Source organism: Polyodon spathula, chromosome 2 (genome assembly GCF_017654505.1).
Source record: "Polyodon spathula isolate WHYD16114869_AA chromosome 2, ASM1765450v1, whole genome shotgun sequence".
NCBI lineage: Eukaryota > Metazoa > Chordata > Actinopteri > Acipenseriformes > Polyodontidae > Polyodon > Polyodon spathula.
In genome coordinates, this window is record NC_054535.1 from 63,545,833 (window position 1) to 63,573,368 (window position 27,536).

At 39.2% G+C, this 27,536-nt stretch overlaps 1 protein-coding gene across 2 annotated transcripts in view; it reads right to left on the reverse strand.

Moving 5' to 3' along the window:
- The window catches only part of LOC121299052 (diacylglycerol kinase theta-like), a 130,178-nt gene that overhangs the window by 2,781 nt on the left and 99,861 nt on the right, over positions 1–27,536 (reverse strand). Inside the window, exons 20-22 of one of the 2 annotated variants that reach the window (XM_041226546.1) lie at positions 22,488–22,634; positions 635–746; positions 118–270 (exon numbers count right to left, since the gene is read on the reverse strand). In XM_041226546.1, the coding sequence (XP_041082480.1) occupies positions 118–270; positions 635–746; positions 22,488–22,634 (412 nt within the window). Of the gene's footprint in view, positions 1–117; positions 271–634; positions 747–14,319; positions 15,361–22,487; positions 22,635–27,536 lie in introns of those variants that run through there. The other variant, XM_041226555.1, reaches the window with a different exon arrangement.

Below are 27,536 nucleotides of genomic sequence, written 5' to 3' on the forward strand. Positions count from 1 at the left end.
CGTATTGGGGTCTTCAGTATTGTAGTGTGGTTTTCTTTGAAACTGTCTAGATGGTCTCTGGACTGCTGATATCAGTCTCTTATTAAGACTTCTGATCTTTGGCAGCTTCCTCCTTACCTTAGGTCCTGCTGCAGAGATTATAATTTCCCCCGGTGGCTGAATCCAAGGCTCTCCATCAACCTGGACAGGAATGGGCTTTTTAATTGTGAGACGCACGTAGGCCCCCTGAGCAATCCGGATTCCAGAACGCAAACCACCCTGGACTTGGCCCTTAGTGAACATGGAAAGAAAGCATGTTTAAACCTATATTTACCAGCTGAATTGTGAGAATGTCCCTCCTTGTGAGAATGTTCAACATCTGCTTAGCAGCACAGCATAGCTTGGAACAGTGCAATCTGACCGATCATTCTGTCATTAGATCTGAATGAATGCAAGAGATTCCAAAATAAGATCTGTTAAAGACATTTATGAAGCAGCATAGAAAAAAGTTATTTAAATGATAGATGGGCAGATTTACAAAACCAATGGGTTTTACGCATTGATAGAAGTAGTATAAATAACAAGAGTTAGAACATAATACCACTTTTCATTTACCTCTGTGCAAAATAATAGATTACCTTAGGGATGGTCTTACCATGTGCACCACACCAGTGACTCCCACTATCTCCAGTAAGCCATCATCAAGCCGTGGCTTCTCGTATCGGCCATCGCTGTCGGACCCCCACAGGTCAGCTCCAGATCCCCAGCTAAAGAGAAACACACTAGGACTGTCAGTTAAGCCTCAAAATAGCAATTGATCAATTGGGCACACAAAATATAATCGTTTGAGTAAACATCGATGATTGTACCAAATATTTTAGGTGCATTCCTCTTCCTCTGGTGTTATTATTTTAATATAATTTCAGTTAAGTAAAAGCTTGTGCACAAGAATTGAATGTGACGGATATTTACTCCTTGGTAGCGTCAGGAGAAAACCCCCCCCCATAAAAACAACATTTGCAACTAGCCTAAAGCATGTTTACCAAACTACAGGAGTGTTACTAAAATATTTACTACAGATTACAGTACTTTGGAATGTAAGCTATATAAACTAGACACCAGTTTATGAAAAACGTCTTTTTTTACTCAGCAACACACACTGCATCTTGTTAATACTGTACCACTTAACCTGCCTTGTGCTTTACAATACGGAACCACAGTAACAAGCAGCTGATGTGAAAAAAGAACTGAGGGACAAACTCGCCTCTATGCCTGTGTTGTAAGGGTCGACTGGGAAGCGACACTTAACCCTTTGCGGTCCATTTATTCAGCGCCTGTCAGGCACGTCAGGTCCAATTTATTTTCACACGCGTTGTTTATTTTACACACGCGGTTTAAAATAAAACCGGTTTAAAAGGGCATTGCAATGCTAAGCGACATCAGTACTGCATCTCCAGCCAAGCCCCACCCCGTGTTCACTGTATTTTTCACATACCTCTTTATAGACATGTATACTGATAAACCCTCTCCTGATCACTCGTTTTATCACCAAACTCCTCAATAATGCGATCCAAGTCATTATTTTATTATTATAACATCTCAAAAAGCTCTGCAAATGTCTGTGAAATTCTTTGAGCACTGGAGGTGGAAGCAGCTACCTCCTTTGTTTATGTCTGCTTATCTCTGTATGGTGCAGCTGCTAGGGCTAATGCTCACACACCCCTTTTTTCAGTTTCATTCAGCTCCTATTGGTCTCACTAGGCCACTGAATGGTTTTCTCTGCTTTTTTAAAATGACTAGAGACCTCTGCTTTATGTCTTTTCGATTGGACTGGAAAGGGAAAATCGTAATGTCGGAACTGGTCCGACATTGGACCGCAAAGAGTTAACATTAGTTCAGATCCACAGATACAGGTTGACCTGTCTGAGGTTGAGGATCGTTCTGGGGCCACCATCGCGCTTGGGCACTAGAACGTACCTGGAGTAGAACCCTTCCTCCAAGTGGAGGGGGTCTATCATGCCGTTTTTACAGAGACATCACTGCAGTATCTTGCAGGTGCGTGACTGATACTGGAGTCAAGCCCCGAAAGGGAGGTGGACCATGCCTGAACTGCAGTGAGTAGTCTGTCTGAACTGTTAAGCACCCAGACGTCCGTGGTGCACTGACGCCTATACAGATAGCACCTTGAAAAGGGGCCCTGGGCCTATAGCACCAAACTCCTAGGGCTGCTGCATGGCTTGTGGCTTAGCCTGAGGCTTCTGCCCCTGCTGTGGAACCTATTAACCCTTTGTGATCCTATGTCGGACCAGGTTCGACATTACAATTTTCCCTTTCCAGTCCGATGTTGGACCCTGTCCGATATCATCAAAAAGACGTAAAAAGCCGAAGAAAAAAAGAGGCGTATCTGAGCAATACAGAGATAACACGGACACATAACAAGGAGATAACTGCTTCCGCATCCAGCGCTCAAAGAATATCACAGACATTTGCAAAACTTTTTGAGATGTTATAGTAATAAAATAATGACTTGGATCACATTACTGAGGAGTAATAGGGGCATCCAATACATTCTCCTTGTATATTAGCGGCAATTCAAAACTAGACATTTTCTGAAAGCCAACAAAGCAAAGATTGCTTTCACATGTTTATGTGTTGTAACTTTTTGAGTCTTTCTTATTTTCATTATTAGAAGGCTTCCAAGCCCTTGGCTGGTAAACCTATTGTTGTTGTTAAGATTATTATTATTTTTTCTTTCCGCAAACAAAACCTTAAAAGTTGCATAAAATGAAAACCGTTGCACGAAAACTCTTGAAATTTCCCACAGTTGTAGATGCCAATGGGAACGAAACATGGCTGCCGTGGGACAATCAAATTTCAGCACTGCTGTAGGTGCATATATTGCGCAAATGAACACAGTTGAACAAAAACTTCATAGAGTAGTGGAGGCCTATGGGAATTAATGTATGCTTTATTAAAAAATACCTTATGGGCCCATATGGGCACTATTAAAAAAATGCCCTTGATTGTGACCTTTGACCTCTCATAACTCAACACTTCTTATCAGTGCTGAAGGGATAAAAACTACTAAAACTCCTAGTGGATAACTCGACACTGCAAATGGATCATTCAATTCATTTACAACTAGCAAGTGCAGCTGGTTATAGTATCAGTTCACAATGAGAGAGAAGCAAAAAATTAGTTCTCGTTCAATTGCCTTTATAAGCTCAGGTTATTCGGAATAACAAGCTTGTCAGCAGAACTTTCAAAGTGGATATTTTTGCATGTAAAACAAATCGACAATGCTTGATTTCTGTGTGAAACTGAAAGTTGTTTATTATTGTTTTTGTTTGCTGAGTTCATTCTGTATAATATACATTTGTTAACATTTGCTATTTAAGCCGCCAAATTAGACAACACAAGTCAATAACTAAAAGTATTGTCAAAAGTTTGTGCACAGAATGTGGCTGGATTGTTTTTGTACAAATAACACTAATTATTAATTCTTATTTAAATCGAACTATACGAGTTTGTACAGTACTGTATACTGCAATTCATTCATTCATTGCAGTTCTTTCAACTGTTTTCATAAGGACATTCAACTAAAAATAGGCGTGTAAATACTGTAATACTGTAAACGTGTCAGTTCTGTTACTTATATGCATGTTAATGCCATGGCTCATGTGCACCTGTGGTTAACTCGATACCTTGGATAAGTCAACACTAAATGGCATCCTCATGAGATGTCGAGTTAACAGGTTGAGTGTGTATATAAAGAACAGAAGATCAACACAGCTACTCTTGTTCCCCTATTTACTTTTGTCTATCAATAAAATAAGTCCAAATTAGGCTGTGTATGCAACACTAGCTACCAAATAGTGTTCTCTACACAAGTGAAGTTATAATGGCAGGCATTATTAAAAAAAAAATGAAACTTTATTGTCTTACTTTATGTTTTTACCTGAAATGCACATGATTTTTTTTAAAAAACTGTAACTACTGTACGACATCCTTTGTTTTGTAATGAATAAAGTCAGGCCTGCCTTTCTTCTGGGATATTTTTTATCTTTAATAGCGTTACCAGGGCCGGCGCTTGGTAACTTGCCGCCCAAGGTAAAACCTAGCACGGCATGCTTATATCAGTCAGGTAAAGAAGAGCCAGGCTGAGGTTTGCAAAAGACCATAAGGATTGGACCGTAGAGGACGGGAGTAAGGTCATCTTCTCTGGTGAGTCCAATTTTCAGCTTTGCCCAACACCTGGTCGTCTAATGGTTAGACGGAGACCTGGAGAGGCCTACAAGCCACAGTGTCTCACACCCACGGTGAAATGTGATGGAGGATCGGTGATGATCTGGGGGTGCTTTAGCAAGGCTGGAATCAGGCAGGTTTGTCTTTGTGAAGGACGCATGAATCAAACCAAGTACAAGGTTATCCTGGAAGAAAACTTGCTTCCTTCTGCTCTGACAATGTTCCCCAACTCTGAGGATTGGTTTATCCAGCAGGACAATGCTCCATGCCACACAGCCAGGTCAATCAAAGTGTGGATGGAGGACCACCAGATCAAGACCCTGTCATGGCCAGCCCAATCTCCAGACCTGAACCCCATTGAAAACCTCTGGAGTGTGATCAAGAGGAAGATGGATGGTCACAAGCCATCAAACAAAGCCGAGCTGCTTGAATTTTTGCGCCAGGAGTGGCATAAAGTCACCCAACATCAATGTGAAAGACTGGTGGAGAGCATGCCAAGACGCATGAAAGCTGTGATTGAAAGTCAGGGTTATTCCACCAAATATTGATTTCTGAACTCTTCCTAAGTTAAAACATTAGTATTGTGTTGTTTAAAAATGAATATGAACTTATTTTCTTTGCATTATTCAAGGTCTGACAACACTGCATCTTTTTTGTTATTTTGACCAGTTGTCATTTTCTGCAAATAAATGTTCTAAATGACAATATTTTTATTTGGAATTTGGGAAAAATGTTGTCAGTAGTTTACAGAATAAAACAAAAATGTTCATTTTACCCAAACACATACCTATAAATAGTAAAACCAGAGAAACTGATAATTTTGCAGTGGTCTCAATTTTTTCCAGAGCTGTATGTGTATTTTTTTTTGTTCTTCTAAAGACAGACTTCGAGTATATATATATATATCTCCACTAGCCCATAACTCCTCCCCTGGGCTAAACCATTTCCATAGCCTACATTAAATTACATTTAATTTATAAAATCCATATAAACTTATTCCAACCAAACTGTATTGTCACAGCACAATATCCGTTTATTAATTCTCATTCATTTACTATATTCATCACAATACTAATACACAAGAAATAATTCCCATTTAATATGTGCCCCATAGTCTTGTATTGCGCGAACCCGCGTCTCTATCAGTATGCGTACTGTGAGTGCGCGCTCCCTAAAATGGCTACCCATTGCTACACAGGGCAACTGCACTTTCCTAAAATGTTACATGCTGTTCCTTGAATTAACATAAGTTTGGAATAAACTTGGAATAAACAAGTAATATCAAAGTTAAATAACTCGCAAGTATTTGGGTATATACATTGTACAGAATATGTGCACTTATTCCACACAATAAACACAAGCAAACACCGCGCTCATAAGATAGAACAAACATTTTTCAACACATTTTTTTTTCCCCCTTACAAGGCTTGGTTAACAACTCTTCAGTATCCCAGATCACAAAACACACAGATAAGTTATTTTCAGGTTATTATTTTACTACTGAAATGCTTTTCTTTGTTTAAATAATTATTTTACACAACCCTGTTAAAATAAGTTCACGATGAGATAGAGTCCGTGAGCCCCTTTGTTTATTTACTGTTAATGCAGTGATGGAGTTTACAATAGTTTCGCTCCATCACAAAGTCATCTTTTAATATTGCAAATCAGCTTATTGCTATTCTATAGAAGAACCATTTTAAAACAGTAGGTTGTGGGGCAGACTGAAAAAATTGACCTTTTTACCTTAACTAACACATTTTAACGATAATCTGTGCAGTCAAACGATCTAGTGCGTTGGGAAACAACAATATTTCTAACGTGCAAACAGAACTACTTGTATGACAATATTAAAAAGAACACACTCCCAGTGTATGTCTTGAAAATCGATCAGTGCAGAGACCAAGGGTGTGAAATAAATGACTGACCTTGCTTTTAAGATTAAATAGAAATTACAAAAGCATAAATAAGTGCTACACATTTATTTCAAATAAATAAATAAAAATAATGGGCTGTAATGTTATAAACTATGGATGTATCCCCTCTGCTTGTTTTTTTTCCCTTACAACTTACAGTATCAGAACTGCTGTTTTGATCTGATGAGATCAAATGGAATAGGTCCAGGAAAAAGAGATACTCAGAATATAGTGTAAAATGACATTGTCTAGAGCTGTTGGCAGATTGTTTTACATTTAGTTTTTAAGGCTATTAAAATTGCACTCTGTGGACGGGAGTTCCCAGGAGGCGCCGCTCCATTAGCTGAGCCTAAATAATAACTGGACATTTCAAATTGGGAGAAAAATAACAAAAATAATTGGCAACGACTACATGAAAAAAATAAATAAAAAAATAATAATAATTGCACTGATACAGTTCTTAAATTGGTAACAAATGAAAAATAAGTGTTTGTAATTCATAATTTTATTGGATGTAGAGCTCCAGAGAAAAGGCATTGTGGTGATTTGAAGTTCTGCGCTTGAGATGACCTCATCGAAAGGAACAGAAGAAATCATGCATGACAAAAATTGTCATAAAATAACCAAACCACCAAAGACAACATTTACCTGCTAGATGCTTTCAAAACATACCCAATTTGGCTGGAACACTGCCAAATCTGGCAGCACTGACCAAGGGAGAGTAGCCTAACAGTCTACCATCAAGAACAAATAAAACATGAATTTGTATCATTTTTTTTAGAAAAATTACTATTGTAATTTGCGTTCCGGTACTTTAAGATGTAGGACTACACCACTGTATGTAAGGCTGGTGGTATCGCCAGCATATTTTACTTCAGCCTTGCATAAACAACATACCATAATGTTTGCTGCTATCCAGCCATCCTTTTCAGATTGTTTTATTAGGAAATTATTCCACACATGTAACTTTGCTTTACAGAATTTAAGCAGCTCAAAATCTGCATGGTTCTGCCATATTTCTTTCGTGTTAGCACAGCTCGCATTATTAAGTGGTTATCTCGCGAGATAATAGCCGACATTTTCCAGTAGACGTTTCCCTGAATCAGTTAAACGAAAACTGTTGTTCAAATACTGGTTATTGTATTGACTGATGAATATCGCAGTATACAGGTTTTACTGCGCACCCCTACTTATTACACACAGCACTATAATTAAACTAACTTCATGCTAGAATACTTGCACAAATCCCAATGCATACCCTTTTTTCTTAAGGGTAAGCATGTATTATGTAACATGAAGGCAAACACAAAATACAGTACTTCACAAGTTAACCACTACATTGAGTTGAAATAGAGATACGCGAATGGCTTATCATGGATCAACTGAGTAATCCTACACACTGTTAAATGCATTGGTGATGAGAGTTTGTAAACCTGAACTGTCAGCCTGTCCTGGTGTTACGCCAAACAGTGTCTTTGGAAGAAAAGTGCTGTTTGGTCACCATAGTAATAACGACTATAATAGGTAAGTAGGAAGATTTGCATGTGATAACAGTAGCTTACAGGCATGACAGTGGGCAACTATTAAAAAAGTGGAAAATGGCAGAGTGGGGGGAGTGTTAGACTTTTTGTCCTTAAGTTCAAATGGTGCATTCTGAACCACTTCTGAGCGGTTAATAAAAGAAGAAATGGAGCACAATTGCATAAAGAAGTTAAATATCTACTGTAGCTGGTTATTACACAATTATTTACCAAATTGTTTATTTTACATTTCTGTACTTTCATAAAAGTATTAGTTGTTAACTGCACAAACAACTGTTGACTATAATATAATATTTGTGGATATTGTGGCAATGTTGCCCCGTCCCTGTGTGTATTTCTGTGTTGTATGTTGCGTGTGGTGTGTTAATGTTGGTGTATTGTAGTTCGTACACGGGATAATATGGGTTATGCGCAAGTGTTTAAAATGTATATTTGTATTTAGGCACAAGGATTGCACAGCACTTCACGTGCAGGAAAAAATGTAAACTGCAAGCATGGGGGAATTGCACTTTATTCATGTGCAGTTGTACCGAGACTCCAATTGAATGATTGATTAGCAAGCGAGTCTCAGTACAGCTGCATAAAAGCACACCTGAGTGTTTCTTCCGGGTCTGATGTCACCACACACACCATCCTGTTACAGTATACACTGTATAGGAAAGACAGGCAGGGCAGAAGAGGCGGAGGGGTAGCGCTATAGATAAGAAACGGTCTTGAAGCCCAGGTGTTAAATCTGGCGAAAAAAACAAAGCCGAATCAATATGGGTCAGAATTATATATTCAAAGAGCATAATAATGGGAGCATGCTATAGACCGCCAAATTCAAACACAGAGCAAAATAATGTGTTATACAATTACATTAGAAATGAGTGTAGCAAAGGAGAAGCCATACTATTGGGATTTCATCTTTCCCCAGATAAAATGGGAAAACCCGGTGGGGAGCACGAAGGATGAAATTGAAATGGTGGAAATGACAAATGACTGCTTCCTAACACAATTTCTCAAGGCACCGACTGGAGGGGAGGCATGCCTTGATAATTTTAGAAAGGCAAACTATGAAGGTATGAAACAGAGACTAACAGAAGTAGATTGGAGTAAAATAGACAAAACATTCACAGAAAAAGGATGGCTGTTTTTTAAAAAAGTAGTACTAGAGGCACAAAACAATTACATCCCAAAAGTAGACAAATCTAAATCTAAAACAAAACTGCCAAAATGGTTTAATAGATCAATTAAAAAAAAATATTCAGCGAAAAAAGGCACTTTATGGAGCATTTAAAAGGAACCAAAAACAAAGTACGCAGAAAGAGTACAAGGAACTGCAAACGCAAGTCAAAAAGGAAGTTAAAAAGGCCAAGGGAGAGATAGAAATGAACATTGCTAAGGGGGCTAAAACCAATTCCAAAATATTTTCCAATATTACAACAGCAAGAGAACATTCAAAGACGAGGTTAAATGTCTAAGAGATACAAATTGCAAAATCATAGATGAAAAAAATAGCAAATATATTAAATGATTAATTTTCACGGTTTCAAAGTTTTTACAAAGGAGGATACAGACAACATGCCCCACATGTCAACCTGTTCCTATCCAGTTTTAAATAACTTTAGCATAACCAAGGCAGAAGTGTTAAAGGGACTAGGAGCTCTTAAAATAAACAAATCCCCTGGGCCAGATGAGATCCTCCCAGTAGTACTCAAAACAATGAAAGAAGTTATTTACAAACCGCTAACCAAAATCATGCAACAGTCTCTTGCACAGGGGTTGTAGCGACAGACTGGAGAATTGCAAACGTAATACCGATCCACAAAAAGGGAAACAGGAGGCACTTGAAATCTCTTTAAAAGCTGAAAACAATCAAAAAGGTCTAATTAAAATAATTAATAGTTCAATTAAGGGCTCAATTAAGTAATTGAGAACTCAGCTGGAATGAAAACCAGAAGACACAGGGGTCCCCCAGGACAAGGATTGGGAAATCCTGCATTAAGTAAATGAGCGGCTCACTTAACGCTCCCAAAGGCAACACAAAAAGCAAATATCACTCCCTGTGTAATTCCACGATTCCGCATCCATGGAATTTCCTGCGGAATCTCTTGTTACAAGAGAAATTTGAGAACTCGGGTAACTTTAGAGGGACAAGATGGAAACATTTCTGAGAAAAAAACTATTCCCTTAAAAGCCAAAACATCTAATGTAAGTGCTAAACAACAGGCTACAGATCCACAGTATGTGTGTGTGTGTGTGTGTGTGTGTGTGTGTGTATATATATATATATATATATATATATATATATATATATATATATATATATATATATATATATATATATATATATAAATATCATAAAAATATCAAAAGATCCACATTTTAAAAGTCTCTCAAATAAACTGCAACAAACATAACATATACACGTGCATTACACTGACTTTTATAGCATAAATATAAATGCAAAACAAACTAAATGGACTGTAACAGTATTGACTCACGTTACTACTTTGTCCTGCCATATCGACTCACAAATAAACTGCACTTTAGTTTGTGAATAAAAAATGTCTATACCTTATCTTGGTTATTGACTTTTTTAACTTTCAATTAAACAAATTGGGTGTGTAGATTTTTTGTCTTCCTGTTAACAATGTTGTCAAAAATCAGTATTACTTACTTTTTTGATTTGTCAAGTGTGGGTGAAAATGATGACTTCAAGACACTTACCTGCCAGACACCTATGACAGCGAAAACGGAATACTTAAGGAGAGGGTGTCTGGGAAAAAGACTGCAATTATATTTGATGAGATGAGTGATGATGAAGGCAGGTTTGTGCTGAAGATTCTGTTTACTCTACTTGAAACAAATGAGCAGGACAGACTGATCTGATTGCATCTTTTTGGAGAAGACCAACAATACCACAATATCTCAGGCGTTTTAGAGGTAGTACAGGATTATGGAATTGACTTCAATGATGTGACAACTATAGACACAGACAATGCACAGTACATGATCAAAGCCTTCAAAGGGTCCTGTCCAACGTGTTCCCAAATGCAGTTCACATAACCTGCCTGGGTCATATCATGGACTTCATTGGCTCAGCATTCAAGAAACTGTTCACAGCAGCCTAAAAATGTATGAATTGCTTTAAATACATGTTTGCAGGTCTTCTTCACTACCAATACTATACTGAGTGTGGAAGGTTGTTAACAATATTTCCTTCCCTTTGAGAATATCAATTTGATACCCTCGGTTACTTTCAGGAAAGCTTCACCCTTGCGCCAGAAAAGCTTGAAAAATATCTGACAGCCAGGGCTACACTTCCTTAAAGCATTGGTTGTTTGATCCAAACAAAGTACCACTGCTGAGCCACAACAAAGCTGATTACTCTGCAATCCCAGGTGTTGATGACGATATACCACTGGACGAGTTTCAGCTCTAAACTAGTGCCACAGTTACTCCAGCAATCCCAGCAAACAGCAGTTCCAAGTTCTGACTCTGTTATATACACTAAGGAAACCTTCTGGGTTTCTGCACAACACAGGGTGCCAAAACTGGCAAGCTTGCCAAGACCTACAGGCATGCAGTGACACATTCTGCAGATTCTGAGAGAAGTTTCTCCCTCCACAAATGTGTCCTTAACTGCAGACGCCGTTCATTTTCCATGAAGTCCCTGAACACTTGTCTTTCTCTATCACAATAGGAGGACTGACTATGGCTTAGCAGACAAAGGAGGAAGTCACCCTTGACTTTGATCAGTGAACAATCCAGCTTTAATTTGTTCAATATGTTCAAGCTTAATTATGTTCAATAATAATAATAATAATCTTTATTTTTATATATCACCTTTCATAGCGGACCACCATCACAAAGTGCTTTACAAAATTCGAGACTTGTGACGAGGTGTGTGAACTATACATCAACTACTGAGTCACTTACACAAACGTCTCACCCGTGAGATGGAGCAGAAGGAGGTTAAGTGACTCCTCAGGGTTACATAACGAGTCAGTGGCAGAGCTGGGATTTGAACCGAGGACCTACGGGTTATAAGCCTGTTTCAATGTATTTTAAATTCAACCTAAAGAAGAATTACCATTTGAGAATGTTACTCTGTAGGAATTCATGTTTGTTTACTGTGAGATGGGTTTATTACAGTGGCTCTCAAAAGTATTCACCCCCCCTTGGACTTTTCCACATTTTATTGTGTTACAACATGGAATCAAAATGGATTTAATTAGGAGTTTTTGCCACTGATCAACACAAAAAAAGTCCCTAATGTCAAACTGAAAAATAAAATCTACACATTGTTCTAAATTAATTACAGATATAAAACAGAAAATAATTGATTGCATAAGTATTCACCCCCTTGAGTCAATATTTGGTAGAGGCACCTTAGGTAGCATTTACAGCTATGAGTCTATTTGGATAAGTCTCTACCAGCTTTGCACATCTGGACACTGCAATTTTTGCCCATTCTTCTTTGCAAAATTGCTGAAGCTCCGTCAAGTTGGATGGGGACCTTTGGTGAACAGCAATATTCAACTCTCTCCACATATTCTCAATTGGATTGAGGTCTGGGCTTTGACTGGGCCACTCCAGGACATTGACCTTTTTGTTTTTAAGCCACTCCAGTGTGGCTTTGGCTGTATGTTTGGGGTTGTTGTCCTGCTAGAAGATGAATCTTCTCCCAAGTCCCAGGTCTCTTGCAGACTTCAGCAGGTTTTCCTTGAGGATTTCTCTGTACTTTGCTGCATCCATTTTGCCCTCTATCTTCATGAGCTTTCCAGGCCCTGATGCAGAGAAACATCCCCATAGCATGATGCTACACCACCATGCTTCACGGTAGGGATGGTGTTCTCAGGATGACGTGCGGTGTTAGGCTTGTGCCAAACATAGCGCTTAGCGTGAGGCCAAAAAGCTCTATTTTGGTCTCATCAGACCATAAAATCTTCTTTCACTTGGTCTCAGAGTCTCTGACACGCCTTCTGGCAAACTCTAGCCGAGTTTGATGTGAGTTTTCCAACAAAATTTATTTTTGCCACTCTCCCATAAAGGCCAGTGTTGTGATGCACCTGGGCTATTGTTGCCATATGCAACAAGTTCAGCCCTGGAAGATTGTAACTCCTTTAGAGTTGCCCTAGGCTTCTTGGTAGCCTCCCTGACTAGTGCCCTTCTCGCCCTGATACTCAGTTTTTGAGGACGGCCTGTTGCAGACAGATTCCTAGTTGTGCCATATTCTCTCCATTTCTTAATAATGGACTTTACTGTGCTCCATGGGATATTCAATGCCTTGGAAATGTGCTTATATCCTACCCCTGATTTGTGCTTTTGAAGAACCTTATTCCAGATTTGCTTTGAATGTTCCTTCGTCTTCATTATGTAGTTTTTGTTAGGAAATGTACTAACCAACTGTGGGACCTCCCAGAGACAGGTGTATTTAACATGAAATCATGTGAAACACCTTAATTGCATACAGGTGGACTCCATTCAACTAACTTTGTGACTTCTAAAGACAACTGGTTGCACCAGCGCTTATTTAGGTGTGTCATAGCAAAGGGGGTGAATATTTATGCAATCAATTATTTTCTGTTTTATATTTGTAATTATTTTAGAACAATTTGTAGAATTCATTTTTCACTTTGACATTATGGACATTTTTTTGTTAAATCCATGTTATAACTCAATACAATGTGGAAAAGTCCAAGGGGTGAATACTTTTGAGAGCCACTGTATATAGAATTACAGTTTTGGTACTGATGGTTGCTTTTGTTATGTAAATTCATGAAGGATGAAGTTTCATGCTGATTTTGTTTTTGACATTTGGTTAAGTACACTAGGAAGTTTAAATTTATGTACTGTCTCTGAACATTAATGACACTTAATATGTAAAAGTACATGAATCTCCATGTTATCTTTTATCTGTCTTTGCTGCTGCAGAATTTCTCATTTTTTGTGTTGCAGATTTTTTTTTTATATTCTGCTGCAAAATTTAGGACATTTGTTGCAGAATTCCCCAGGGAGTGAAATATACATTTAAAATCGGAGAATAGGTGCTTGTGCATTCGATGTTGCCATTTCTATTCTTTTGTAAAGATTTTATCTAAAAATGTTTGTTTATACAGCACAGTCTGTCATACAGCGCAGCAGTAACACTGCAAAACACTCTACTGACCTGGCCCAATCCTGGAAATACACAAATAGGAGCTTGTTTTGAAGCTGCAGATCTCATCTTTCGATTGGTGTCCTGCTAGCAGGGCTGCCTTAAGCCTGGGACACACCAGCACGTCGCACTGTAGACACTGCCACACCAACACGTCTATACCCATGTGTCAATTTCCTTTCCCGGGGAAAAAAACACCAAGCAATCATTTCCAATATATTTTTCCTAACGTAGAACTGCCGACCTGTAAAACTTCTATATTTAGAGTACTAGCCTACGCTCTGTGCCAGAAGTGAGATAGGAAAATGGGTTATACATCAGAATTCTATTTAATTTCTGACCAGGATGTATTAATAATGTATGTGACTTATTATGTAACAAAGCGAACTGATGTTTGTAGAGGCTACTGATAGTGTACAATAGTGTAACCCTGGTTATACCAGCTGGGAAAGGAAATCAAGAGATGCCAGATCAGAATTTTAAATACAAACACAGGGTTTATTAATATAGAGAAATTGTATAAAAACAAGATATCAGTTGTTTTTTTGTGAATGAATAGCACTACTGGAAAGCTGGTCTTGTAGGCAGATCAGTATAACACACTGTGAGTAAATAAACCAATCAACAAGCTTAAGTGACATTTAGAAAAACAAAAACAAACAATAATAAATTATAAAACAATCCAGTACAACAATTTAAGTGATCAAAAATAACTAAAATATTTGTGTGACAAAAATAATGGTAACCGCTGCCTTCTTGTTTCAATGATATACTGTATTTAAACGTCAGACCTCATTATCAAGTGAGCATCAGCTATGTCTGAACTTTACCAAACCCAGCAGAATGAAAACATTGTTTCAGCAGCACATCCGGGTCCCCTGTAGCAGGTTTAAATAATAAAGCTTCCCGCATCTTGATTGCGGGCCCCCGCCCCCTTATGAGAAGTAATAGAATCTGAGCGGAAGAATGTTTACCTGGCTACAGCAGTCTATGTACAACTCAACAGGTAAGCATATACATACAATGTGTATACAGAGACGTAAACATAATTTACGACCTGGTTGCAATTTTTCAATTTTAATAAACATTTCAGCTTCATGACTTCAAGCATTTATTAGCATTACATCTGTCACAGTTGTCAAAGATTCAGAAGCCCAGTTAAGATTCAAATAAAAGACCAGTCACCTGGTATGTTGATCTCTGAAGAGATCAGCCTCCAAACATTTTCTCTTCACTCTGTGTCCTTGTAAACTTTAGACGAATTGTCATATAAAACTGGGAATTTCTGAATTGTGTAAATTCATTTTTCCTCCATTTTCCAGTCTAGTGACACTACACAGACGCTGGCTGCTATTGGTCGACAGCACACGTGTCAGTGAAGCAGAGCTTCAAAAATTGCTCTGGGAGAAATCTGAACGTGCCGCTCCTGGACGCAAAGCCCGTGTGACAGGTCTCATTGAAACCCATTATATCAAAAAGTGACGCGAGGCGAAGTGAAGAGCAGCGACATGCTGGTGTGTCCCGGGCTTTACAGTGCCTGTGTAAAAAGATTGAAGGGCCAGCTCGTCAGAAGGAATTTAACACTAGGCAGACCCTACCGAGTCAAAACTTTTTTTTTACATTATGTAGTGACTAAAATATAACAGTAACCTAAACAAACCGAGGTGATACAAAATTCCACAATAACAGCAACAATACTACAATACACTGAGAGCTCATTTCATACAAACCAGTATTTGTAAACATATAGGCCATAACTTACAGTAGTAGATTCCAAAAGAGAGACTACAAGTGACTCATAAAGCAATTTTAACTGTGATTTGAAACTTTTACAAACATAATAAATACAGTGGCTTGCGAAAGTTTTGACCCCCCTTGGCATTTTATCTATTTCGTTGCCTTACAACCTGGAATTAAAATGGATTTTATTCTAAAAAATAAATAACGGAAAAGTGGTGCGTGCATATGTATTCACCCCCTTTGCTATTAAGCCTCTAAATAAGATCTGGTGCAACCAATTACCTTCAGAAGTCACATAATTAGTTAAATAAAGTCCACCTGTGTGCAATCTAAGTGTCACATGATCTGTCACATGATCTCAGTATATATACACCTGTTCTGAAAGGCCCCAGAGTCTGCAACACCACTAAGCAAGGGGCACCACCAAGCAAGCGGCACCATGAAGACCAAGGAGCTCTCCAAACAGGTCAAGGACAAAGTTGTGGAGAAGTACAGATCAGGGTTGGGTTATAAAAAAATATCCGAAACTTTGAACATCCCACGGAGCACCATTAAAGCCATTATTAAAAAATGGAAAGAATATGGCACCACAACAAACCTGGCAAGAGAGGGCCGCCCACCAAAACTCACGGACCAGGCAAGGAGGGCATTAATCAAAGAGGCAACAAAGAGACCAAAGATAACCTTGAAGGAGCTGCAAAGCTCCATAGCGGAGATTGGAGTATCTGTCCATAGACTACTTTAAGCCGTACACTCCACAGGGCTGGGCTTTACGGAAGAGTGGCCAGAAAAAAGCCATTGCTTAAAGAAAAAAATAAGCAAACACGTTTGGTGTTCGCCAAAAGGCATGTAGGAGACTCCCCAACCACATGGAAGAAGGTACTCTGGTCAGATGAGACTAAAATAGAGATTTTTGGCCATCAAGGAAAACTCTATGTCTGGCGCAAACCCAACACCTCTCATCACCCTGAGAACACCATTCCCACAGTGAGGCATGGTGGTGGCAGCATCATGCTGTGGGGATGTTATTCATCGGCAGGGACTGGGAAACTGGTCAGAATTGAAGGAATGATGGATGGCGCTAAATACAGGGAAATTCTTGAGGGAAACCTATTTCAGTCTTCCAGAGATTTGAGACTGGGACGGAGGTTCACCTTCCAGCAGGACAATGACCCTAAGCATACTGCTAAAGCAACACTTGAGTGGTTTAAGGGGAAACATTTAAATGTCTTGGAATGGCTTAGTCAAAGCCCAGACCTCAATCCAACTGAGAATCTGTGGTATGACTTAAAGATTGCTGTACACCAGCGGAACCCATCCAACTTGAAGGAGCTGGAGCAGTTTTGCCTTGAAGAATGGGCAACAATCCCAGTGGCTAGATGTGCCAAGCTGATACATACCCCAAGAGACTTGCAGCTGTAATTGCTGCAAAAGGTGGCTCTACGAAGTATTGACTTTGGGGGGGGTGAATACTTATGCACGCTCAAGTTTTCTTGTTTGTTTCACAATAAAAAAATATTTTGCATCTTCAAAGTGGTAGGCATGTTGTGTAAATCAAATGATACAAATCCCCAAAAAATCAATTTTAATTCCATGTTGTAAGGCAACAAAATAGGAAAAATGTCAAGGTGGGTCAATACTTTCGCAAGCCACTGTACACAAGCAAATTATAGATATAAATACATAGGCCTAAAATACTATTCAGGGTAGCAGTAGTAAAATGAAACAAATCAGAGTCGTTATAATTATATGGCACAGCAGCTACTACATATTTAATTACAGACATAAAATTAATCTGTGATACTAATAATAATAATAACAATAATAATAATAATAATAATAATAATAATAATAATAATAATAATACTGCGATCAGAACACAGACAGGATTTTGATTTGTTTTTCTGAACTCACAGCCGAATCGATTCCGAGCTGACTCTTCAGTTTACTAAACTGACTGCAAATCCAACCAAAGCGTTCTTTCAGTGATAGTTAATACTTTCAATTGGTTTATATAGGGGAAAAACCTCACTAAATCTAGTTCATACTGCATGCAAATTAATATTTAAATGAATTCGTATGCGGTATAAAGCAAGAAAGAAAAATGTCTCCAAAAACTTAAGAAAAAGAACTGAGACAAATAACAAAAAATGATTGAAAAATGTATTGATTAAAATGAAATCAAGAAATGCAAGTTACTGTATACAAATACAGAAATGCAGTAAAATACATTCTCTCGCAGCTACCATAGCCATTTTAAACTCTGGTAAGAACTTGATCTATGGTTATGTGATTAATACTAGCATTTAAACTTGGCAAGTCTCCTCTCCTGTCTCCTGGAACAAGGTTTGAAGCCACTGTTCTGAAAAAGTGGACTTGTGTTTGCAGGGCTTAAAAGCAACGAAATTGTCCCCCTGTTCAAGTGTGGGTTAATCACTAAAACATTTTCGTATTAAAAACCAAAAATACAGTCTCAAACTGGACACTAATTTCAATACATCATTGTAAAGACCTTGTCTCGTCAGGTATAAAAAAAAATAGGTTACCAGTACATATTTAATATTAATAATTAATCAGATCAAATAAAATACAAGAATAACTTACCTAGGAGTTTGTAATTGGTTGCATTGATTTTCAGCTTTTCAGCCTCTTTATTTTTATGTTTCAGTGTTTTGAAGTGATCGCCTATATTATAGTATAGATTGTTTAGCACGACTGCCATACTTTAACTCCATCTCACAAAGGCGGCACACAGTGCAGCTTCCGAACATGCTTCCCAACAGAAACCCCATCTGTTTCTGTGTCTAGCAACTTCCAGTTCCACTGGTTCTTAACACTTTTTTCACACATATTTCCTTGTTTTTAGTATGGAGGTCATTTGCTGTTAAACTTGAGGTAAATTGTCATTTTATAAGAAAAGGCATTTTACCTTCACTATTTACCATATTTTTACCATTGAATTTTTTACAGTGCTGCCAAAGAGCATGTTTGGATAGGATTCTTCTGTGCGATGGCAATTACTGTGGTACTAAACATCACAGGAGCAGTGCTTCACACTAATTCAGATTCCTTGCTTTCATTTAAAACAAATTGTGCCCGCCTTAAACTTGCCATGCAAGGCAGTAGCCTAGTTTGCCTAGGCCTTGCCTTGGGCCCGAGTGTTACATATATTTACTTTGACAACATTTTGCAAATTAACAAATATTTAAATACATATCTGAATCCTGAACAGATATCTACATATGAAAATACCATGTTTGTTACAGCAGTATAATAAACATATGCTACATGGAACATATGCTACGTAGAATCAGTGTTCTACAAAGTACAGTATCTAGTATGTCTTATGATACGTATTACTAAAATATACATTATACATTTTATTCAGCGTTCCGTCTGTCACACACTACATTGTGAATACGATAAGAGCCTTGATTTTGTACCAATCTTCACCAAGCTTTTATTTTATTATTCATTCGTAATGTATGTTTCAGGTTGCATTTGACTATAACCTTTCACTCACTGTCGTCTTACTGCATGATTACAAGGACCCTTTCTGTTTATCTGCACTGGTTTTCATAAAAGGCAATGGGTGCAGATACCGGAATACATGATCCTAGTAGATCACTTTCAACAGAAATATTATGTACTGTAACAGGATGATGGCGAGTGGTGATGTCAGGCCAGAATGAGGAAGTACACACAGGTAACTGCAGTTCAAAGGACGTGTTGTGTGCCGTTTTATTTGACAAAAAAAAAATTTAAAAAAACAAAACACTGCTTACAGAGTGCAAAAATAAAACAGGTAAACAAAACTAAATCACAAACATACAGGTCAGGCTGGGCAGATCGCTTTCCCTAACCCTGCTAGGTTTTGTTTAGTTTTTCTCTCTCCTCTCGCTCTCCTGTTCTCCACTGAACACACCCACCCAGAACCGAGAGTGTAGCAGGCTTTTTCTACCGTGGCCGAGGGGTTTATCTAGTTAGTAATTATTCTATTACCCCTCGGCCACAATCTGCACGCGTTTATTTAATTACTCCTGGCAGAGGACTAGCTGCTCCCTCGCCTCTGCCAGAACACACTTAAACAAATACAACAACAAAACACTGCTCTTTGCCGTCATATATAAATACAATAAATAAATCATAATACAGGGGAGGAGGGGGAGACCCCGTTCTAAAAATAAACACCACAATACTTTAAGCAGGGCTTTCCCTGCTACATGTACATTAAAGTACTTCTGTATTTACATTTAGTTATTTTATATATGTATTTATTTTGTTCTTTCAAATGTCAAGAAGGATTTGTTAAAATGTGAAAGGCAGGAAATAGTGGAGCTGCTCTGGAGCCTCTACTCCGACTCCATGCTCCAGCATCTCCAGCTCTAGGACTGGCTCCAGAACCTCCGCTCCGGCTCCATGCTCCAGAGAGCTCCAGTGAGCCAGCTCCAGATCCAGCTCCGGAACCTTGTGTCAGGCTCCATGCTCTGGAGCGCTCCAATGACCCAGCTCCAGCATCTCCAGCTCTAGATCCATCTCTGGAGCGCTCCAGTGACCCAGCTCCAGTATCCACAAGCTCCAAATTCCGGGCTCTGGAACCTCTGCTCCGGCTCCATGCTCCGGAGCGCGCCAGTGACCCAGCTCCAGCATCCACAAGCTCAAGACCTATCTCCGGAGCTCAGCTAAGAAAACTGGCAAGCTCCACTCCGGAGCTGGCTCCAGAGACAAAGTATGGCAAACCCTACCCGTGACCACCAAATATTCGATGATAGATATCTCAGTCCTTGTTTCTTTGTATCTATTAAACTACCATCCAAACATTATCACTATTATGACACAGGGGGCCCTATTTAGCAACGTTCGCAAACCCCCTAAGGCAACTGCAAAACACTTTTTGCAGACAATTAGCGCACCAAAACAGACTTTGCCCACCTATGTGATTTAGCAACCATGTTTTAGTGCCCACCTGGCAAGTCAGCATTAGCGTTGGACATGGGATGAACTTTAGGGCAGTGTCCTCATTTACATACAAATGTAGAGATTTAGCAACCATCAACAGTGTTAACGTTTGAGTTTCAGTTGACATGTGAAAACCAGTGTGCACTAGATTTCTACATGGTCAGACAAAGAGAGAGTGAGAAGGAGGAGGAGAAGACGTCCCCAAATATTTAGAAGTCCTCTGTCTTTTCTGAGCCTGTCTGACCCACAATGTATGCAGCAATTTTTCCTCAACACACAAACAATCACTGACATCTGCAACTGTTTCAGGCTGACCTGGAAGGAGACATGTGGAGAGCACACTGTTTGCCTGTAGCACTAAGGAATACCACTGCACTAACATTTTATGCCACTGACTCGTTCCAACATACTATGGGTAACTGTAAAACAATACATATTTATGAACAAATATTTGTGGAATCACACCCATAAAACTTTTGCTCCAGAAATGTTGGCAACCTGTTGTAATACATAAAGTACTGTTAGTGGAATTTGATTTTGTGCCAACCATCTTTGCAGTTTTTTTCATCCAGGAAAATTGCTCGCAAATATTTGTTTTTACAGTACACTGCAGATATGAACCAGTCAGCTATGCAGTGCGTTATGTGCCTGCAGCTTTAGTAAAACGGGCAGGAGAATTCATCCATTTCCCGGTCTCTCACAAGCTGCAACAAAATACAAAGCAGAGTTTTCTTGAAGTATGGGTGTCCTGGGAGCAATCGATTGCACACATATGCAACTACATGAACAACACAGTACAGGCACCTCTACATAAATTGTAAGGGGACCTATTCTGTCAACATGCAAGAAGTGCATGATGCCAACAACTACATCACAAATGTGTATGCAAATCATCCTGGCTCCACTCATGACTCGTTTATCCTTGCTAATTTGCAGATGAAGTCTGAGAGGCTGGTTTGATGGGGGACAACGGGAATCCACTGAAGCGGTGGCTGCTAAAACTGCTACTCAACCCCACGACCCCTGCCGAATAGAAGTATAGCCATACCTTTAAATGTGCTTGTACTGTAATTGAGCGAACATTTGGAATCTTCTAAATGCTATTCCGATGTTTGGATGTCTCTGGGGGAACATTACAGTACACTCTTCAGAAGTTTATCAATATCATCCTGGCTGGGTGTGTTTTACATAACATAGCTCTCCATAATGGATGTGATGTTGAACTTACAGAGGAAAGATTACAGCGTTTGAGGAAAGCAGATGCTGAACTCAAAGCCCCAGTGTTGAAGGCTGCAGATGCTACAAGTGCCAGGCAGATCAGAAAAGCCTTATAGACTACTTTTTTATTTTTTAAGTATTAACTCTCCACCTGTAGGCTGCGAAAAAAAAAAAAATCTTAGCCTAGCTTGAGGGGCTTGGTCATCCTTCTCACTTGGGCTACTGGACATCTTTTCTTCATTTTTTAGGGTTTCAAAATGCCATCTATTTGCTGTCGCAGACGCACAGGTGTTCTTAATGGGAATGTAGAATCTTTATTGGTTGTAACCTTACTCCCCCCCACTATGCTTTGATTGGCTGGGCACATGATTTAGCACACATGTTAGCACACACGAGACCCGACTTCTAAATCATGTTTTTGTGTTCTATCGCTAACAATGCCATTTTTGTCCGAGCGAAAGCATCAACATACATACTTGCTAAATAGGGCTCAAGGTGTTAAATTGGTAATAAATGTCCCACCCTAAGTTGTTAGTCATTCTTTGAAAATTGATACTTGGGAGAACCACTGCAATTGAGAAAGTGTTTTCATTAAAATCAATTGCAGATATGTGAATGATCTATTGAGGGATATGAAGGAGCGTGGTTTGAGTAAAATCAGTAACTATGAAGGTTTTTATTTTACAAATAAGAGACTTATTCTGGTCTGTCTTCTTCCTGTTCTTGTCTCGTGGCATCTGTACTGACCTGGGAATATTGAGGAAGATGAGCCCTTCAATACTGGGCAGCTCCACCTCATGCTGGTCCACCTGCAGCTGCAGGTGTTGGTGCAGATTTCTAGTGTGGCTGATCTTCTGCAGCCCCACTTTAACATACACCCCTTTGTTATGAAACCTGGAAAACAGGAAAAGGGAGTTACTTAGCTGAGGACTTAACAGGTCTTACATGTATCAGGCGATGGCAAAAGTTTGCTTTTAAAACCAAAATGATATTCAGCTCCACGCAGAAGTACTTTTCACAAGAATACTTCAATCTATTAAACCTAATTACTTTGTGCTAGAATGCAAAGTGTTATTAACATTAGCAAATGTTAATTGCAGTCACCATGTTCAGTTCTAATGACTTTAATTGGATAATGAAAAAACAACACAGTAAAACCATCATCTGTACTTAAAACATTATTCTGTTTAGATCTGCGGTGTAGTAAGTTTATAATTTTTTGCAGTAGTATTCAAACTGAAAATAAATATTGGGGGTTGATTTTACTGATGGGATATCATAAACAATCTTATGGTGGTTAGCATGTAGTTGACTTTTGTGCTTGATTTTAGTGTTTTAGAAAAATATTAAGCCAGTAACATGGAAGACCGTCAATGGTATTTTGTTCTGCATGGTGTTTTGGAAATAGATTTTCAAAGCATTAGGCTTAAACTCTCTGAACAATTCCCTGTCTGCAGTGGGATATCGGATCTCTGCGGCCAACCCCCTGCAGCTCATTGTGGGCCGTGGGCATCCAGGTGCAGACTTCTGTCCCCATTCATTTCCTATTCATTCATTTCCAGATTTTCCAAACCCACTTGTTATTTTAATGCAATGGTTCATCAATTGCTACAATTATATGGAATTTATCTGCTACTGACAATATCATTCAGATTTATGAAATGATGAATAACTATTTTTACTGTAAAATTGAAATGTTTTGTATTTGTGATGCTTTGATGTTTGTCATTCTTTGTAAAGAGTATTCACTTCCGATCATGAGTTTCTAACAATAACATTAAGTTAAATTACATTAAGCCCATATAGAATTGGAGGTTATACCATACTATACACTTAAATTAACTACATAAAGATAAAAGGGTGTCTGTGTCAACATCTTTTTAAAAGTCAATTTCGCCTATTTTATAATCGTATAAAAGATAAATGTTAAATCAATTTCCTTTTATGTTTTTATAAAATCTTGAAATATTAGTCTGGCTGGCTGCACTGAGAGCACCTTTGAGTGCCCTGGTCTTTGGCAGAGAATGCTGTCAATTAGTAGTTTCTAGAGCTGAGTACAGCGTGGTTGCGTCAGACCTTAACAGTGAAGAGAGATTAGATTCAGATTTTAAAGCCGGTGCCAGAATTAATAAAGTAAACAAAAGCAAAGAAATTGCAGACATCAGTGTGTATTAAAATGCAGAAAACTGTTTTGTTTGTGTTGAGTGACTTAAGCAAGTCTATCCGTCCCTGAGCCTAACTGGTCATGATAGCAAACAATGACTTGGCATTTCAAATTTAAAGGTGAAGAGAGTAGAAAACCAATGTGTAGGAAAACATGTAGGCAATTTTATTCCAAATCTGTATTTATTTTATTTTTTATTTTTAGTCCTGGCAATTATTTTTACCCTGGTTTTCTATCCAATTTAGCATGCCCAATTATTATCTGTATCCTCAGCTCACCGCTCGCAACCCCCCGCCGACTCGGGGAAACGGCGGCTGGAGCACGGGTCCTCCGAAACGTGCTCCTGCCAAGTCATTTTTCGCCCTGCGGGTCCACAGTGATGCCACCAGACCGAAGGACAACACAGATCTGGTGGCTCCACTGCAGAACCCCCGGTCACGGTCGGCTGTGACATTGCAAGTTCAAATCCAGGCTATCTGCAGGCTATAAGGCACATCCTGCAATCCATGCAGAGCGCCTTTACTCAATGTGCCACTCGTGAGCCTGTATTTTTTATTTTAAAGAAAAACAATGCATTCAAGCTACAGTATAAATGTGCATAGCTACAAAAATAAATCAACAACTAATTTAGCAATAAGAAGTTGCTGAAGCCAATGTACAGGGGCTATTTTGCACTTGTGGAAGGATATTCAATAACAATGAAAGTTTAAATAATATTTTTAGTAGACTGTTCCCCTGGGTGTGCGGTAAAGCCGGGGACACACTGCCTGATATAATTGTTGCCTCTCTCTGGCAGAGGTGGCGTCGCAAAAAACACCTGAGCGCGAGCATTACACACTGTCCGATTAAAATCACAGGAAGGGATGCACAATTTGTGATTTTTTTTCTGATGTTTGACCTGCCCTGGATACACTAAAGTACACTGACAATGGGGCAAGTCAATGACAACACTATCCACAAGGCGGAGTGATCGTGAAACCCACATGATTGGAGACATGCATATGTTCTCTCTCTCTATTAACCCACACACAAACAATATACGTACAAGGTATTCCATTGGTTTGTATACAATGTCCGTGGGGTATACTAGCCCTGACAGGCCCATGCACTGTACTTTTTAAATATTAGACTAAATATATAAACAATATTTAAAAAATGCTGCTATTTACAATGTATGGAACATACTGTGTCGAGCAACTGCTGATTAATGAAAACATGTATTACGTTTTCCCTTTATTGTAAATAAAAATGTTATTTGTTATAATTTAATTAAAATGCTATTAATAACAAACACATCATGGTTATAGGACCAGTTTTTAAGTACTGTATTCTGTAAATATTTAATCTAATAGTTATCATAGTATACATCATATACAAACCAATGGAAAACCTGAATACACTGCATAACACACTGCCCGATGCGACTGAAAAAATCACGTCACTATTGATCGCATCGGGCAGTGTGTCCAGGGTTTAAGACACATCCGATCGCCTCGCCTCGGGTTTCGTGCCTCACAAGTGCACCCGGGTGTGTGGTAGCATGTCTTACTGCACACCCCATCTTAGATTATTGCTTACAGAACAAATACTAGTATTACCGTTTACAAGAGTCAGAAAACGCATTACAAAAAACAAATCAAAAAAATAGTTATGGTTTTAAAATAAATGTTCTTACCTCTTTACCATTTTCACTGCTCCCCTTATCATTGAATGCTGCCCTGCCCATGACATCTCAGTATCTCTGCTGAAAGCCTGACCTGGTTGCTGCTGAATTATGGCATGTTCTGACTTTCGCAGCTTCAAGCTCCACCACTGAATTTAGTAGTTATTTCTTTTGGAAAAAACTGTCTGACGTTTGTGGCTTTAAGCTGAAACCATAACTATTTTTGTACTGAATTATAACTGAATTCTCAATATTAATTTCCACAGGATACCTTCATAAAATTATTTCAAATGAATTAGGTTCATGTCATTGCTCTCATTTCCTCAACATGTGGTTGGAAAACTTCTGGGAAACTGAAGAACCTGCAGCCTGCTTTGACAAATTTAGATTATTCTAAGTTCTAAGAAAAAGTGTTATAGATTATTTATAAATTACAAAAATATTCTGGCTTTAAAATTCAAAACATACCAATCAAATGCGCTAACTTTAGAAATACAGTACTTTGGCTCAACACTCACAACACTCTTTTTGGCTTCCATTAATTTGAAAATTATACTGCAGGCACCAGAAGCTAGGATATGTTAAACTTCAAAAAGGCAATTTAACATTCCCCAAAAGCATGCAAAATACACATACATTTTTTTATGTTTAAATGTGATTTCAGAAATACTAGCCAGTGATGAGTGCCTTCCGGTGCCTCCTCAAGACACACCTGTTCAGACAGCATCTGTATACCTCACAACTCTCGGCTATACTGGACTAGATGGGATCCAATTGTACAGTACTTGCATCGGCTTGTACTTGCACTGAACTGCTCCATATTTTGCCATATTCTACTACTGCTGTTAATTATAACTATATTCTGTATCTTGTAATTAATTGTACACTTAAAGGTATCGGGGTATTCACGTTTTTTGTAATTGCTCTTACTTGAAATCAAACAGATGATGTTAAAGCGGTGTCAAATGTAACACTGTGGATCAGAAGGTCATCTAGGTAGACCAGGCACTCTGTCGGGGGTACTCCAGTCAGCACCTTCTCCATAAGGCACTCTAACGTTGCAGGTGCACTGCAGAGTCCGAAGGGCATCACCGTGAAGTCCACGGCCAGTGGAGAAGGCGGTGTTGAGGTGGGCTTCTGGGGCAAGGGCAACTTGCCACTACCCACTTCGCAGATCCAGCGATGAAAACTACTGGGACTCTGCAACCAGGTCCAAGGACTCATCAATATGGGGCAAGGGGTACGAATCTTTAAGAGTAACTTTGTTGAGGCGTCGGTAGTTGACACAGAACCGCCATTTTCCATCTTTCTTATGGACCATAACGACCGGTGCTGCCCAGGGGTTCTATTATGACGGCTCTGTTGTGCCTGCATCCAGTATTTCTCTTAATGTCTTCTCGGTCGCCTCCTGGCGGCCCAACGGCTGTCTGCGGGGCCTCAACTTCCGTGCTGTTCCTGTATTGATGTGGTGCTAGACCAGGTGCGTGCAGCTCACAAACTCAAATTGACTGGCAAAACTATGAAGACAGTGGAAGAGAAGAGTCCAAAATTGCTGCTGCTGCTCTGGATGGAGACCCCCACAATGCTTGTACCATACATCAGCGACCGTGGCGATGATGATGTACTCCTTTGAGCCGAGAGGTTAGTGGTGTAATGACAGTGGAAGGTTCGGCTGCGGAACAGGGCTGAGAAGCTTGTGATTGGAGGATCCGGAGAAGGGTTGAGGTCACTGGGCCGGATGATGGCGAGGAAGCAGCTCTCTGGTGCTGTGTGGGGGGGTCGATGTCAGTGGGATTGAAAGGAGGGAGAGGTCCACATAAACTCGGCTGGCGGAGGCCTCCTTGATAGAGCTGGGCTTGGCGGTCCGAACAGGGTTCAGGGCCTCTGGATTGTTGAGGAGCGTGTGTGGGCCTCCTTGTAGCATGTTTCCCCCCACATAAAATGCAGGAAATCCATCCCGAGGATGCAG